The sequence below is a fragment of the Miniopterus schreibersii genome (genome assembly GCF_964146895.1).
Source record: "Miniopterus schreibersii genome assembly, chromosome: 3".
NCBI classification, from domain to species: Eukaryota; Metazoa; Chordata; class Mammalia; order Chiroptera; family Miniopteridae; genus Miniopterus; species Miniopterus schreibersii.
In genome coordinates, this window is record NC_138103.1 from 89,946,207 (window position 1) to 89,962,595 (window position 16,389).

At 37.8% G+C, this 16,389-nt stretch overlaps 1 protein-coding gene across 3 annotated transcripts in view; it reads right to left on the reverse strand.

The window, feature by feature from the left end:
- Positions 1-7,332: 7,332 nt before the first annotated feature.
- CDH10 (cadherin 10) overlaps positions 7,333-16,389 on the reverse strand; it is a 126,741-nt gene continuing 117,684 nt past the window's right edge. For all 3 annotated transcript variants that reach the window (XM_081132220.1, XM_081132222.1, XM_081132221.1), the window contains 3 exons: positions 12,992-13,100; positions 10,659-10,910; positions 7,333-8,308 (listed from right to left, as the gene is read on the reverse strand). In XM_081132220.1, the coding sequence (XP_080988346.1) occupies positions 7,821-8,308; positions 10,659-10,910; positions 12,992-13,100 (849 nt within the window). In that variant the 3' untranslated portion in view covers positions 7,333-7,820. The remainder of the gene's footprint in view (positions 8,309-10,658; positions 10,911-12,991; positions 13,101-16,389) is intronic.

The following is a 16,389-nucleotide window of genomic DNA, read 5'->3' on the forward strand; positions in this document are numbered from 1 at the left end:
TGAATGATACCCAGGAAAAACTTACAGCTCACCTCATACTTAGTGGATGAAACAGGAACTGAGAAACATACAGTAGTGATGAAAATGTTCTATAAGTTAAATAGGTTGGGGTTTATACTTTGCATACATTTGGAAAAACCCCCAAAAATTGGAGAGGACAAGAAACCACACATTAATGATAGAGGACAGGCTGGGCAAATGATATTATTTGTGTCTTTTCTCCTTTGCAAATTGACCAAGAGTAGTCTTAGCTTACTTGTTGGCTCACTGAGGACAGAAAGCACAGCCAATGCCATGTATCAAAGAATAGGAGGTGTCTGGAGAGCGTATGGATAACTAGGTACCGGAAACTTGTAAAGTAAGTTACGCCTGTGTGTTGCCTCTCCTTACTCCCAATTCCTCCCGGCGCGCACCGTTTGCAGGGTGCTGGTCAGCTGCCACAGACAATTGCTGGTCATGCAGTGTCTGGAACAGAGGTGATGAGGAATTGTTTGGGGTTATAAGAAACCTGTGGAAGAAAAATCAAAGAGCTCAAGCCCTTTCTCCCTCACTGAAAGGATGTTTTTCAGACTCCTAGACATCTTATTTGGAGGTCACAAAACCATTATAGTGGCCACAATGAGTGTGTTTAAATGAAATGAAAGTGAATTGAAACATCAAGTGTATCACATGAATGACCATAAGTACTTTTTTCATGAAATGTTTGTACTTTTCAACTGTGTGTGTGTGTGTGTGTGTGTGTGTGTGTGTGTGTGTGTTGACTTGACTTGTGTAAGATGTTAACCCTGTAAGAACATAGATATTGGTCTGTTTTGCTCAGTCTTGATACCCAGAAAGTCAGATTACATCAACACCTGGTATTTTATAAGCACTCCATAAACATTATTTAGTAAATACAGGCATTGCTACTTTATTAAAATATTTTGTGAAAAATACACTTTCCATAGTAAGTTGCCATAAAACAGAAGTTTCATAATAGTGCTGTAATTTTGATTGAAAGAACGCTGGATGGGGCTTACATGTTCACTCCTCTTCTAGCCCCAGCTAACTGTTATTAGCTAGAGTAAAACAAAAATCCATGAGCACCAGAAATGAACCCATGAGTAATGAAGACAATCACAGTGAAAGATGATGAGGCATGTAAACCACCATTAAAATAAATCAGAAGTAATGTGTGTGCGCATGCATTTGTGTATATAATATTGGAAAAAATGAAAAGAGAGTATTCAAAACATGAAACAGGAACAAAAAGCAATTTTAGAAATAAAAAGCAATTAAAGATATGAGGCATAAAAGTACAGTTGTTGAAAGAGTGATCATCTAGTTCAAAGCCCTCTTATTCAAAGAGGAAATTGCGACTGGAAACTGAGAGGAAATAATTGTGTCATGTCTGCATGATCTTTTGATTAATATCTGAAAATAGGAATTTGCATATGGCCTTTTGTTTTGCCTTTTTGCTACTTCTGATGTATTCTAATGATAGCAATTCTATTTAGTTCTAAAGAAGCATTTTTGCTTTCCTAAAAATTTTAGTTTTATTTTAATCAGTCTCATCAAGTACTTAGAAGTTAAAGAAATGAAAGGTGAGGCTGGCCGAGTGCCTCAGTTGGTTGGGAATTGTCCTGTGCACTGAAAGGTTGCCTGTTTCATTCGTAGTCAGGACACATACCTGGGTTGTGAGTTCAACCCCTAGTTGGGGCACCAACAGGAGGTAACTGCTCTCTCTCTCTTTTCCTCTCTCTAAGCATGTCCTCCTGCTTAGAAATAAAAGTTGACAGTGCAGTAGGTTTTGTCACTTAGGAAACATTAAAAACCCTGTTAAAACGCGTCTCCACTAGCACTCTGCATGATTGAGCAATAGGAACATGTCAGCTCTTCAGTTGTAAAGAACAATACAGAGAACCTTGGCTCTGAAAGAAACCGTGTTGCTTGAATTTGACTCTGTCCCCATATTGTCCCCTCAAAAGCGTAAGAGCAATGAGTAGTGAAACACACACGCATTCTATTCCTTCAGCATTCCTAAGAAACAGAATACTACTAATATGTTATTACCTGGAAAAGGAAATATAGTTGGAGTTCTTAAAGAAAACAAAACAAAGAGAATGAATATATAAAGCTATAATGACAAAAATATTTTAGAAATTATTTTTGAAACCTTAAATAAATCCATTGGAATTGCCCACCGTGTACCAGGATGAGCTGAGTCTTGTTTGCAGTGGACAAGGGAGTGCCCTCGAGTTGGAAATGGGAATTCTACCTCCAGAGATGCCATCCCTACTAGCAGAATGGGTCCCTATTAGACCTTAGGGGAGTGACAGCACTCACTGACTGGGAATACATCATCATCATCACCACCATCATCATCATCTCTAGCATATTGATCATTACCGCTACCATGAATTAGACACAACCTTACAATTCCATGTATTAAGTTTTCCAAGAATACATGTTAAAGTTGTTAATCATTGACATTTTCCATCCTTAGGTTTACCACTTAAAAGATGCATCATTGTAGCCCTGGCTCCTGGACTCAGTTGGTTGGGCATTGTCTGCTGTAACAAAAGGCTGTGGTTTGATTTCTGGTTAGGTCACATGCCCAGGCTGTAGGCTCAAACCCCAGCAGAGGGCATGCAGGAGGCAGCCAACTGATGTTTCTCTCTCTCTCTCTCAAAATAAAAAAGACTTTTTAAAAAAAGATGTGTCATATTTTGAATGATTTGGAGAATAACCTTGGCGTTTGTCTTTTTCTTACTTTACAAAATTTAAAAATTATACCAGTGAATTATCAAGTACAAAATTAAATTGTGTTTAATACTCTATGTCAAAAACATGCTGAGATTTTAGCTTCACAGATAGGGAAACAATATGGTTATCTTTAAATAACTTCCATTATTCAGTTTGACAATAAATGCACCAGAAACTGAATTTCACTTTTTCTATTTCTGGCTCAAAAATGAAGTTTACAAAAGAGTGCATCAGATTTGCATTTTCTTCTATCACCTAAATGCTGTCTGCTCAGGCTATCACTTTTGGAAAGATGATGTAAGAAAGTTTCAATATATAGCTGGCATAATTGTGCATAGCTGCTGTCAAGAATTCCTAGGCAGAGACCGTCATCTTAAAAGGTTACTGTGACATTTCTAGAATATGCTTTTTCAAATATGAATGAAACATGTTGCCTTTTTGGTTGAGGGTAGGGAAGGCATGGATTCTGACATTTTCCACAGTGCCAAAATTAGAAAACAAAGTATTAGAATGCCAAGATTAATCAATCACGCAACAAGTATTTATGTAATACTTACTTAGGTGTCCAATATGTTGTTTAGAAGGAGAATTTTATCAGGTCTCAGTGTTTCACCAAATGTAACCTAAAATTCAAAGAGCTGCCTTAATGTAAATTACACAGATCTGTCAAGAGACTGTTCCATATGTTGGGACTAGTTAAGTACCTATGCCCTTTTGAATGAATATTTTCTATGCTCAGTTATTACAAACATAGACTCATATTCTGCCTAAAATAAAATTTAACTCTTTGAAGAAACAGAAATTTATAAGTTATGTAGCTAAGATGTATACATATACCAAATCATTCTGTTGTACTCTTTAAGTTTGTACAATGTTGTAGGCCAATTGTATCTCAATAAAGCTGGAAAAAGACAAATGTATTTTCAAACAAATTACTTTCTAACATTAACATCCTTCTCTTCTAAAAAGAAAAAGTGTGCCAGAATCCATCACTAAGTTTGGCTGTTTTTTACAGATTCATTGACATAAACAAAATCACTTAGGAGAGATTTATTTTAAGCTACATTATTAGTGAAGATAATGGAAATAAATGTAAACTGTAACACAGTGGCATGGATTTTACACATCGATAAAAAGAAATTCATTTAAAATCCTCTTGAAGGTAAAAGCAGAGAGGGAAAGATAACGGCAATAGTCTTGAGAATGCTGCTAAATATTTCACGTTGTGGAGGAGGTTTGTTCAGATAAATCTGGGAATGAAGTGGTGCTGTCCTTCCTGTGGAGTTGTGAATGTCATGTTCCAAATCCTGGGAAATTTCACAGCTGGAAAAGAGTTTTCACATGCTGACTACTAGCTTTCAATTATGCTCTTATTCATCATTAATCCTTCCTTCCCTGGATACACCCTTTAGTAGTGTCCATTGTGCTACTTTATGCATACAATACACTAATTCCATTCACAGTAATATTAGGTAATAAGGTTATATATGGTATCTTTATTTGGCTTTTTGGTTTGTATTTGCTCTTACTAAATAGAATTGTGAAAAGTCCCCTTCCCCCTCTACTTGTGATTAGTTGGTATCCACATCTAAAAATGAAATGAGTTCAGCATGGAGGTAAATACTATATTTATAGCTTTAAAGAAATAGAGACTATCAAGAAAATTCGGTGTAAATGATAATATATATAATAAATGTTTGAGTGGACTAAATAATATATGTAGTTTTGGTTTCTCTTTTTTAGAAAAGTACTATATTTGTAGCTTCAAATAAATAATGAAAGTGCTCTGAGACTTACAGATTATATCTATAAATTTTATTTTTTTAAATTTTAACCACCAAAATTTACCTTTGGCTCCAAGTAACCTGGCTTACTCATATCAATTCTCCTGGCTCCTTTTCTTGGTTTTGATGTGGGTTCTTGGTTCAAGGTTTTGTCTAGAGTCCACTCTTGAGTAAATCTGAAGGCTGTCCTCTTTGCATATTAATAATAATCTCAACAAATGAGATTCCTTTCAGGTAATCAGTAAAATACAAGTCTCTTTGTACCCGGGTAGTCCTGCAAGCACAAGTCCACAGCAAGGAAGCTGCAGCAGGTGGTCAGTGCCAGGCACCAAGGGCCGGCAGGGTGGCTGCCGCTGGTGAAGGCCTTCCATACGGGCACTTAGGCAAAGGTACTGATAAATGGCCCCAGGTTTGGAGATATACCTAATCTTCAATCCTAAATCGTAGGTTTATTTTAAACTATTGTATACATCGAATTACTCATAGTGTATATGTTGTTTAACAAACAATGTCTGGAACTCTTGCATTTTTGTGACAGCATCTGCTTGACATGTGGGGGGAAACCTCAGCCTGAAGCACGAATTTATCATTACATAAACTTTCTTTGATATTTTGTTGAAAACAGAACCAATGAAAATTGATTAATCACCATTTCTACTGACCAAAGATTTAGAAATCCTTTTACTTCACTTATCTAAATATTTAAAACATAAAAAAGAAGACAATAATTTTTCTGTTTAAAAACTAATAATAGTACAAGTTAGAGGATTTGTTACAAATCCAGAGTGTTTTGATAATGATTTTGCCTTTTTTTTTACATTTTCATTAATAGAATAATTACATACATATATTATTACATATGATTTATTATTACTTCTCTAGGGCCTAGAATACCCTTTGATTTTTATGACAGATGCTCAAAGTATCTGATAAAAAGGAATAAATGGATGAATAAGTAAAAAGGTACACAATGATCTGATGAAATCAATAACATGATACTGAGAGGTATTTTCCCCACTTCCCATATAAAAAAAATAATTGGATGTCGAATAATCTACATATTGAGCATTTCTTTGGGAGAGCATCATGCAAGAATACTACTGAGAAAGTCTGAACAGGTCATTAGGGGCATACTTTTTAATTTTAGGGTATCTAAGAAATTCATTATATATCATTTTCATTAAAAATATATCAGTTCTGTTACTGAGGACAGTTTCAGTACACTGCAAAATGATTTCTATACAATATAATTTTATACTATGAAATAAGTCTGCTAATCAATCTCCTTAAAGAGAATTTTTGGAAACATGGTTTGGGTGATGCCAGAGACAACTGCTAAAAAAATGGATGACAAATAAAATAAATAACAGAGCAAGTTAATGTCAGTTTGAAATTATGTGACAATAAATAAAAATATTCAAATAAGAATTTTAATTAATGACTTCTAATATTAATACAAATAGCTAATGATGGAAACTTAAAAATTTATTTTCAATCAAGTATATTCTGAATCGTAACTAATGTGAAGTGCTCATAATATATACCCTCTTTTATGTTTTTTGCTGACTTTATTTGAATGAATAATCCTACTAGGATGTTGAGGGTTTTCTCTTACTTCCGTTCAGTATATATGACCAAACCTTCCTTCTTCCTTAAACTTTGAAGTTTTGACAGTCAGCCTTCTGGGTACAAAAAAGGGTTCTTGGAATATAGGAAGTAGACCAAGTTAGACTTGACTATGGTCTGATGTGCCACTTAGTCTCTAATGTGACTGTAATTTTAACTAAGGCCACATGGGCTGTTTTTCTTTCATAATTAGATTACTATGCGAAGTCACATGTCTGTGGTCAGAGGGATGTGTGCCTTTTCAGCCTAGAAGACAGAGGAAAGAAAATCATTCAAGGAGATTGAAATAATTAATTTTGCATTAGGGATATGTCAATATTGCACTCTGACTCACTCCTGAAGCATAGCATCCTCACTAATTAGGGAGAACCCGGTCCTTAGGATTGTTTACAATATACTCAGCAGGGATTGCGACTTAGTGCAGGCCCAACAAAGGGGCCCATTTATAAATAAATCATGTTTGGAGCTTGTGAAAGGAGGGATCAGTTAGTGCCAGGTGGCTTCAGGATCCCAGGACCTCTGAGGAACTAACTGCCAGTTTGGGTTTTGTTGTGGATATTGTTTGCTTTGTATTAAGTCATTCATTGACACAAAAATAGACTTTATTGCAAATAAATAAATATGTAATACATTTTTAAAAATATTTCACATGATTTCAGTGCTCTATGTTAATGGAATATTCACCATCATTACTCTAATTACTAGGCATTTTCAAAGTCACCATGGGGGGGGGGGATACATTTTCCATTAAGGGATTATTTCAGCCTGAAATCTGCCTGAACTCTATTCCCTGTAGACGTCAATCACAGAACTGTTGTACAAAAATAAGAAAATGCTTTACTGTTTCAGAAATTATTTTAATGAGTATGTACAGGCGAAGTCACTGCATAGCTGGTAAGGATGTCCATGTTCTAAATCTGCTTAAATGGAAATTTTTTTTTAATGGCCTAAAAACGACTATCACTTTTCCTGTGAAGAGCGGCCCACAAAACCACAGCATAACAAAACTCAATGGAAAAGTAAGCCTTACCTAAGTCATCCCAATTTGTTTAGCGCTCTCAACAGTAATTACAACGATTTTGTGCTCTTACCTGCGTCCCATGCCTTTTTGTACCAAGGTATTTGGTCCACGGGAAAACCTTCCTTCCTAGGGAAAACAGAAGCCGGACCGCCACGTAGTTGTAAAAACCGGTTTATTTTTTTTTTAAAAATAAATACAAAAATATAAATATAAAACATTAGCAGGTAGAATTTGATGAAATGAAATTGCACAAACGTTTTGAATACCAGGTTGCATATCACACCTACTGACACCACATGAACATTTTCTTAAACTTGATGTACAGAACAGGACGCGCCCCGGGCCGCGCCTCCACCCCGCCGGGCGCATCACCGGCAAGCGCGGGGCCCGGGTCCACCGGCAGCGGCTTATCCGCGGGGCCGCTGGGCGGGGCGCGGGGGGGTGGGGGGCAACTATCCTGTTCACGGTTCTGGAATTACCTTTTATTTCTAGAAATGGACAGCACTGAATTTCCATAGCTTTGGCTCTTGGAAGTGATTAAATAAAATGCCGTATATATTCCATGGGACAGCCTACGGGAGAATTAATGGAGTTAATGGGCAGGTTTAAAAGGAGCTGGGGGCGGCGCGGGCGGCGGGGGCCGGCTAGGAGTCCCTGTCGCTGTCGCCGCCGCCGTACATCTCGGCCAGCTTGTGGAAGCGCGGGCCCCACTCCCGCAGGAAGTCGTAGTTCTGGTCGCCGTCGGCGGCCGACTCGAGCGAGCTGAGCGAGCCCGCGGCCGAGCCGCCGCCCTCGTAGGCGTAGGTGGCCAGCGAGTCGTAGGGCGGCGCGGCGGGGTCGCCGTCGTGCTCGCGCAGGCGCTCGGCGATGAAGTCGCGCACGTCGGCGGCCGCGGGGGCGCCCGGAGTCCTGCGCGGCGCGGCCAGCGCGTCGGGCGCGATGTCGCGCCGCAGCTGCTGCTCCTCCACGGCCGCGGGGTTGCGCAGCGTGCCGATGTCGAAGGCCTGCGTGTCCTCCTCGCCGCCGCCCTCGTCGTTGTAGCTCACCACGTTGTCCCTGATGTCCTCCTTGGACAGGATCAGGGGCTCCTTCTTGCGCTGCCGTTTCAGAGCCGCGAACAGCACGACGATGACTTGGAGGAGAAGAGAGATCGTTAGGGTGCCGTGGGCGCGGCGACATGGGGGGGGGGCGCAAAGGGGCTCAAGCCCCGGGGTTCGCGGGACAGGCTGGGGTGCAAGGTGAACTTGGGGTCAGTTTTATTTCGGGGGCAGAGCGGGGACGGAAGGATCTGTTTAGGATGGGTAGAGTTGAAGGGCGATGTGTCTTTATAACTCATTTGCAAAGCCATGAGGGATATTTCTCAAAGCCAGGGGCTTCTTATACCTATTTGTTTCCAAGAACTGTTTAAAGATAGTGCCTGATTGTGCAGACGGTATTTATACTTTGCATTACATAGGGACACAGATGCTATATAGAAAAATTGACACAAATTGAATTCAGCTTCGATACAACAATTAAGAAGGGAACAATATGTCCATATGGTTCACACCCTTATACAATATTAAAACGGCAGGATTCCTCACAAGATACAGAGTGTTGTTTCTGTTAGATAGATTGACTGATGGAGCTGCATAGGTTTGTTTTTTTTCTTACATTGTTAAAAGAAGGCCTTCATTACAAGGGAGAAAAAGGCCACGTTATTTAGACATTCTTGGTTTAGAAATTTATGAAGTTTTCCATGGAAATATATAGCACACATGGGATCAAAAATAATTGTTGGATCACAGGGTGGCAAAGAAAGAATTCAAATTATTGCGCTGAATTAACTACAAAACCATGTAGGAACCTTGGCCAGATGCCTCTTGAGTGTAGCTCCCCAAGTGGAGATGTGTATGGCTGGAAGGAGATTTCCCTAATTCCATGACAAGGTTTCAGTAATAATTATTATCATTATCATGGTAACGGCATAGATAATGTTAACGAGAAAGATAACATCGCATTCCATCTGGTTACATCAGTTGACCATCCTCATTTTGGTCATGACCCTTTATTTAAACTGATGATTTGAACAAACGGAGAACTGAATTAGATGAGGAAAGGGAGGGTAAATACCTTACCAGGTGTATGTATGAAGAAACGCCTTTTTCATCTTTAGAACAAATATTTAAAGAATATGGAATTTATGACTGTTACAAACTGCATGTGATGGGATTTGGAGGTGGGGGTCTTTGGGAGGTAGCTGGGTGGGTGACAAGGGTGGGGCCCTCAGGACTGGGATTAGTGCCCTTATGCAAAGAGACGCAGGAGAGAGCACTGCTTTCTGCCCTGAGTAGACACAAGAGTCACCTGCAAAGTAGGAAGCATGCCCTCAACCAAACCCAGCGCCTGCCAGAGCCTTGAACTTGGACTTCCCAGCCTTCAGAACTGTGAGAAATAGAGCTCTGTGATTTCAGCCATCAGTCTGTGGTACTTTGTTACAGCAGCCCAAACTGACAAAGACAATTATTATGTGAAGTGGTATTAAGTTATGTTTTCTCTTTTGTTGACACAGAATGCCTTCAAGCTTACAGAAGAGGGCAAACAGGAGACTTTTTTAATGCAACAAAAGAGAAAATTTTAATCCATTGATAAGTGTTCTTGACCTTCAAAGTGATTTAAAAAAAATAGGACACTTCCTAGAAAAACTACCAAAACTTTATTTTTCAAGTTTTGGAGAAAATATGACATTTTATTTTGCCTAAATTTATGTATTTGTACACATACATAAACTTTTGATGTAAAGACTTTTAAACCTCAGGTTGTTTATTAACCAAATGATCTTACTCAGCAAAAAAAAAAAAGGTTCAGATAATGAAGATAATGAAATTTAGTAAGTGACTCCAAAATCCAACTTCATTTTACCGCTTCTTAAAACATGAGATATAGTGCTTTCTGATTAGGGTCACAGGGATACTCACACAGTTTTAAGATAATGCAATTACAGAGTAATTTTACCTGATTCTTAATTCAAAAGCAGTTAAAAATCAATTTGCTCTAGGTTATAAAATCCAGTATCGTCGTTTTATGGACAAGTGAACCAGGTAAAAGAAAAAAGGCAACTTGAACATAATTTCAGTGAAGAGGTAAGACAGTGAGGCCTCCATCCAGCCATAAAAAATGTGGAAATAAAACTTTAGCTTCATGAGAAACTATATATCCAGTGACTAACCACAAGGCTACTTGCCTTGGTTCGGCCACTCAGAAACTGTGTAACCTTAGAAAATGTTCTGAATATCTCTGATTTTCAGTTTCATTATTTAAAGAAAGGAAAGTAGGAACCCTGATCAGGTAAAATATATTAATATAAACAGCACCTCATGGTTAATTTATTATCTTAAACGCCGGGGTTAGTTTGGGGGAAATATTTTAAGAGCAATGTTTCTTATTTACAAGTGCACTAAAGCAAGCAATCTGAGAAACTGTATTTTCTCGAAAGCTCTTACCCAGCAAGATAATGATGCAGAGGAGAATGGCGATGAGGGCCCCGGTGCTGAGGCCTGCGGGGAGCAGCAGCGCCTCGGCGCTGCAGGACTGCATGTTGCCCTGGCCGTCGCAGGCACACACTCGGATGGTCAGTGTGCCCGTGCTGCTCTGGATCGGGTAGTCATTGTCGGATATCACCACAGGCAAGAGATAGGTGCTGATTTCATGTCGATTGAATCCATTCTTTCTGGTTAAAATTCTGGCAGTATTATCTACAATAAATTGTAAAATATTAAAAATGACTTGGAACAGTAAATCTGTCTCATCCTGATCACCAGGGTTTTAGGCAGACAATGTTTGTGCGAAATATAAAACTAACATCAATTTTCCTATAACATGTACGCAATACAATTAAAATATGGATGAGGTAAATTGGATAGTCTGAGGAATCCAATACTATGATTGCTTATGTATTAGATTTTCAACTAATTCTCAGATGTTTTCAAAGCGAATTTCTGTACGTGAATCGTACATCAAGACTACACAGGTGATAGCATATTCTTTTCAGAAACAAATATTATGCATACCAAGCACAAACAATCATAGTAAATGTTTCTTATTTACAAATACGCATGTGTGTCCACACACACACACACACACACACACACACTCTCTCTCTCTCTCTCTCTCTCTCTCTCTCTCTCTCTCGCTCTCTCGTGCGCGACACATTAATTCAGTATTCACGCAGAAAGGTATGATTGGGTAAAGTCTCTGTATAGTTGCATTTTTAAAATCAATAATGTAGCCAAAAACATTATGAGTCCTAATATATGAAGAATAGTGAGCAAGTTATTTAGTATTTCTGAACTTTGATTTCCGCCTGTTAAAGCGAATATAATGCATAACAAAGTACTGGTATAGCTCAAAGACAAGTGGTGTGAGTGTCGAACAGACACACAGGAGAAAGAAGGGGCTTAAGAAAGGCCAGCATCCCACTGCTCAGCCATATCTACGAATGGGGGTTATGGGATTAATAAAAAGATACCTTCTAGCTCTATATAACCAATATGTATTAAGAAATAAAGTCAACATATACTTGGATAATCATTTCCTACTCAGCTTGCCCTAGGCACTTAGTCTAGTTCTGTTAATCCCACTGGGTAGTTCAAAATGCCGATATAGGGAAGGAACTGAGTTAGCCAATTGCTAAATCAAACAAGACAGAAAAAAAAAGGACATTTTTTTGCAGGTATAGTGGTTGAACTTAAAACAATCATTTCCTAAATTGTTAGTAAGAAGTTAAATTCTACTGCATCAGCAACACAGCTATGAAAGTACATTAGCAAAACAGATGTACATAAGCACATTTTTAAAAATAAAATGTACTCCGGATCATTTTATACTTTTGACTTATCTCCCAAGAAGTATTAGAATACAATTCTTCTTTTTTTCAAACTTACAGTAAAATGAAATTTATATGCATGCAGGTATTTTTAGATTTTCTTACCTTTAACTTTTGAAAAGTTTCTAAATCTTAATTTTGCCTACATTAGTTTTGATATATTGAAGTACCAAAGTTTTACCCTAAACTCACCATTCTATTTACATCATTTGGTAAATGCCCATCAGCATGCCCTCTTCTTCTAAAATATGCTTCTACCTTTTTTGAGAATGCAAAAAATAATTTCAGTATTTTTTTTATCAGAGACATTATAAAATGCATGCTTTATGCAGCAGAATAGTGTATTCTGCCCTTGCAACTGCACTTTTGCACTTAATCCCTTCACAAGTTAAGGGTACTTCTCACTCCTTGTGTCCTGCCTTTTTGTTAAGAGAATTGATTATTTCCAGACTCTTTAATGTTTTCAAGATTCAATCTTTTAATTAGGATGCATATAGAGACTACTGTCACATACTTTATTATTAATATTATTTAAAAATATATCTTTATTGATTTCAGAGAGAGGAAGGGAGAGGGGGAGAGAGATAGAAACATCAGTGATGGAGAGTCATTGATCAGTTGCCTCCTGCACGCCCCCCACTGGGGATCGAGCCCGCAACCCGGGCATGTGCCCTGACGGGGAATCGAACCGCAATCACCTGGATCCTGGGTTGATGCTCATCCGCTGAGCCACGCCCGGCCAGGCATCACATATTTTATTATTTTAAAATTCAAAGGATAAACACTGTCAAGCAAGACATTACCATAACATCTCATGAAGTATCTGATAAAACCAAAATTTTGTAATACAGATCAAGAAATTAATATATCACGTGCATGGTAATTGTTACTTCGGGGGAAATTTTTTGTTCGTGTCACCCTAAATCATAATGGACACGTTCTACAACTTACCTTCATTGTCCTGTACTGTGAAGTTTGGATTGACAGCTGCTAAGCTGAAGAAAAATTTCTGTCCACCTAAAGGGTCATCTTTGTCTACTGCACTTATAGTCTGTATCAGCTGCAGAAGAGAGAAACAGGCGTATTTACCAAACTTCCATGGGTATCACATGCTTTGTAATATGCAATTTTTTGACATTCAATTTTGTGTAAAAAATTTTAAAGGCAATTGACTTCCTTCCTCATGCATTTATCTTTATATGAATTATTCTGTCTTTTTAATTATTGCTTCGATTTTAACAAAGTCCCTATCTTTTCCTCTCTGCCTCTCTCCGTTACTCTCTGTCTCTATATCTGTCTCTCTCTTTCTCTGTTTTTCTTAAATATTATCCATTCCTTCAAAATAACAAATGGTGATATTATATTCTTGGCAATGTTATTAATTTAGACATAGGATTTGGAGTGTCTAGGTTATTTCCTATACATTTAAACACTGATCTGGAAGAATATATCTAATGTAGGAAAACATTTTAAATTATTTTAAATAGGGCTTTCCTCCTCATCAAAAGTAAAGTGAAAACTGTTAAAAAATGTAGATTTTATAGACATGATATGTAACTTTTTAAAGGAAATACATTTTATTATCTACTTTAACAGTAACAGTTCACTACATTTGCACTGTCAATAAAATTATATATTTTTAAATTCAACATACTCATATTATGGGGAATGGTTATTTTATAAGGGTCAACTCTTTGTTTATTTGGGATAATGGACTATATAAGAAGCTACCTGCTAACAAAGTAGAACATTTTATACCTTTTACTATAATCAGATCATTGCTTTTAACATGATTTATAAGAATAAGTAGATGAGGAAAATTTGACAGAAATGAAATACCGTATCAAGAAATATAGTAGACTAATAAAATTCATAAAGATTAATATGTTAACACTCACATGTAGACACATAAATGATAGAAATATGAAAGTAGAGCCAATGATCTTTTAAAATAAAAACTATGATGTCTTATAATAAATATACATTTGCATCTATGATTACAAATTACAATTCATTTTTTAGACCAAAATTAATACTTTTCAGAGAAAAAAAATGGCTACATCTTTACATATATCTGTAAGAAATTATAAAGATTTACATAAAAATTCTAAATTAAAATCTATTATTTTAATAAAAGATGGTAGCGTTGTAGATTTTAAAATCAGTGGTTCACTGATACATTTTCATTAAATGTTAGGAATGAAATAAGTGAAGCTCATAGTAACAATACAAATAAGATAGAATCACATCAGAAACTGTATCAAATTATAACATATTTTTATGAGCCCAAGGCTTCTCTATTGCAGATGGAAGCACTTACTTCCTTTTCAGTTTCTTTCTTTGAGATACAACTTAGCGTCTAGTGTTCAACTTCTCCATATCCAGCACTTACTTTTCAATCTAGTCTTCCTTTACATTTCCAGTCATACATTAAAAAGTCACAATATTTTGTTTTGGTATATTACCATAAAGTATTGCACTAGAAATCAGAAGTTGGCAACAAGAGGTGGATAAGACTATTTTCTCTGTCTCTCTGTATAAGCACTCACTATTTTATTTCTACTGAAGACAAATTCATTTTGACCCACTTCCAAAAAAAAAAAGAGGTTGCCACCGTTATGGAAAACAATTCTAATGATATCTAGTATTCATTTTAAGCACATGAAAAATAGACACAGATGAGTCGCTTATATTTTATCCCCTTAGCAGTTACATAATTTGATTATATTTTCTCTGAGCTATTCTAGAATAACCTTAAATCAACTTGAAAGGTGTTTTAGTGATCAAACTATAATGAAGTGTGGCATGACAAATGGATTTTAAGATGTTTCGAGTTAGAAAACTGGTCACTACATTTTAATGTGAAAAGACTAATAGTTTTGCTGTCAGTGGAAGCGGGGTTCTTAGGGTGTCGATGGAATTAGAATTTCCGGAGGCCCCCATGGGACAACAAGATATGGTAGAAAGCTTTATTTCTGTAGAATTATACCCCTGAGTTTCCAAGGTCCCATGTCCGTCCCTCTGTGCCCCCATAGAAGAAGTGTAGCTGTGGCTTTAGCAGAGCAAAGATCTAAGCCAGTGACCAGAGTTTCCACTCCATGCTGGAGCACAGGTCCAGTCCAACATCAGGCTAGCTTAGTTTGTGTTCCCCACTGCAGTCCATCAGTCCTATGCATGTGGGGTCACATGGCGGTGGGGGCATGTGGCTATGGAGGAAATATAGGCAAGTGCAAGAGAGCCACAAGAGCTCCAAGAGCCACACAAGAGACAAGAGAGTAAACTCCTTTGTCTAGGGGATTATGTATCCGCAAATTTCCTCAGGCTTGCATTGTCCCTGCCCCCTCTGGCCAATGATCTCTGTTCCTGAGTATGACTGACAGGCATCTTCCCTGCATCACCCGACTTCACTGCACTTACACCCATCTTCCCCTTTGTCCAGTCCCTTCCCCCAGTGATCTGCAGGGAATGGGCCAGTGGTTCCCTGGGGAGTGTGAAATTGCAGCTTCCTGGTGAAGCTGCCCAAATGGCCATGCTCATAATGTCCGGCCTCCCTCTGCTCCTTTTTTATTACTAATAACAAGCTAATTATAACAGTTTCTGTTAATGAAAAAATCCCCATTGTTCTGGTAAAAAGACGCTTTTTCAGTTGTTAGGAAAGTAACTAAACACTTTTAAGAAAAATATGTACGGGGTATTTTGAGTTTGAAAGGGCCTGGAGTTTAGACACTATGGATGCGTAAAAATAAGCATCACTCCTCCCTGGGGAGACTCCCTGGGAAATCTCCTGTGAGATTAATGCTATTTCTCTCCCATAGAGATTAAACATTATTAAAATATGTTTTATTGACTGTGAGAGTGGGGTATATGTGAGGGAAAATGGAGAAAAACAGCAGGTCCTCTCCCCTCTCTCTGAGATGGAAAAAGATGGACTACCAAGTGGCCTAGTTCAGAAACAAGAAGAGCTTAATAATACTACATCAATTATAAGCTGTATCCTTTCCCAGGGGCCAACTCTTCTACCCTTACAGCAAGGAATAGGCAAGAAAGTAGTTGGGGCTGGCAGTCAGCTTTATTTCTGTCTTCTCGTTTTCTCCACACACCAAATGAATGGAATTATTTTTCATGCTGTTGTTCTAAATGCTACTCTTAAAGAGCACTTAATTCGGAGCAGTATTGGGTGGATTGAAATACCCCGTAAATAACTGAAGCACACCCAGAAGTCCTATCATAGCTCTTACTTCCTAGGAGGAGAAAAGGCAAAGTTAGCAAGTGAATTCCAAGAAAGGCTCAGTGAGGAAGGACTTTACCAAATCACCACCTTGATTTTTTCCTGCTGGGATGTCATTACC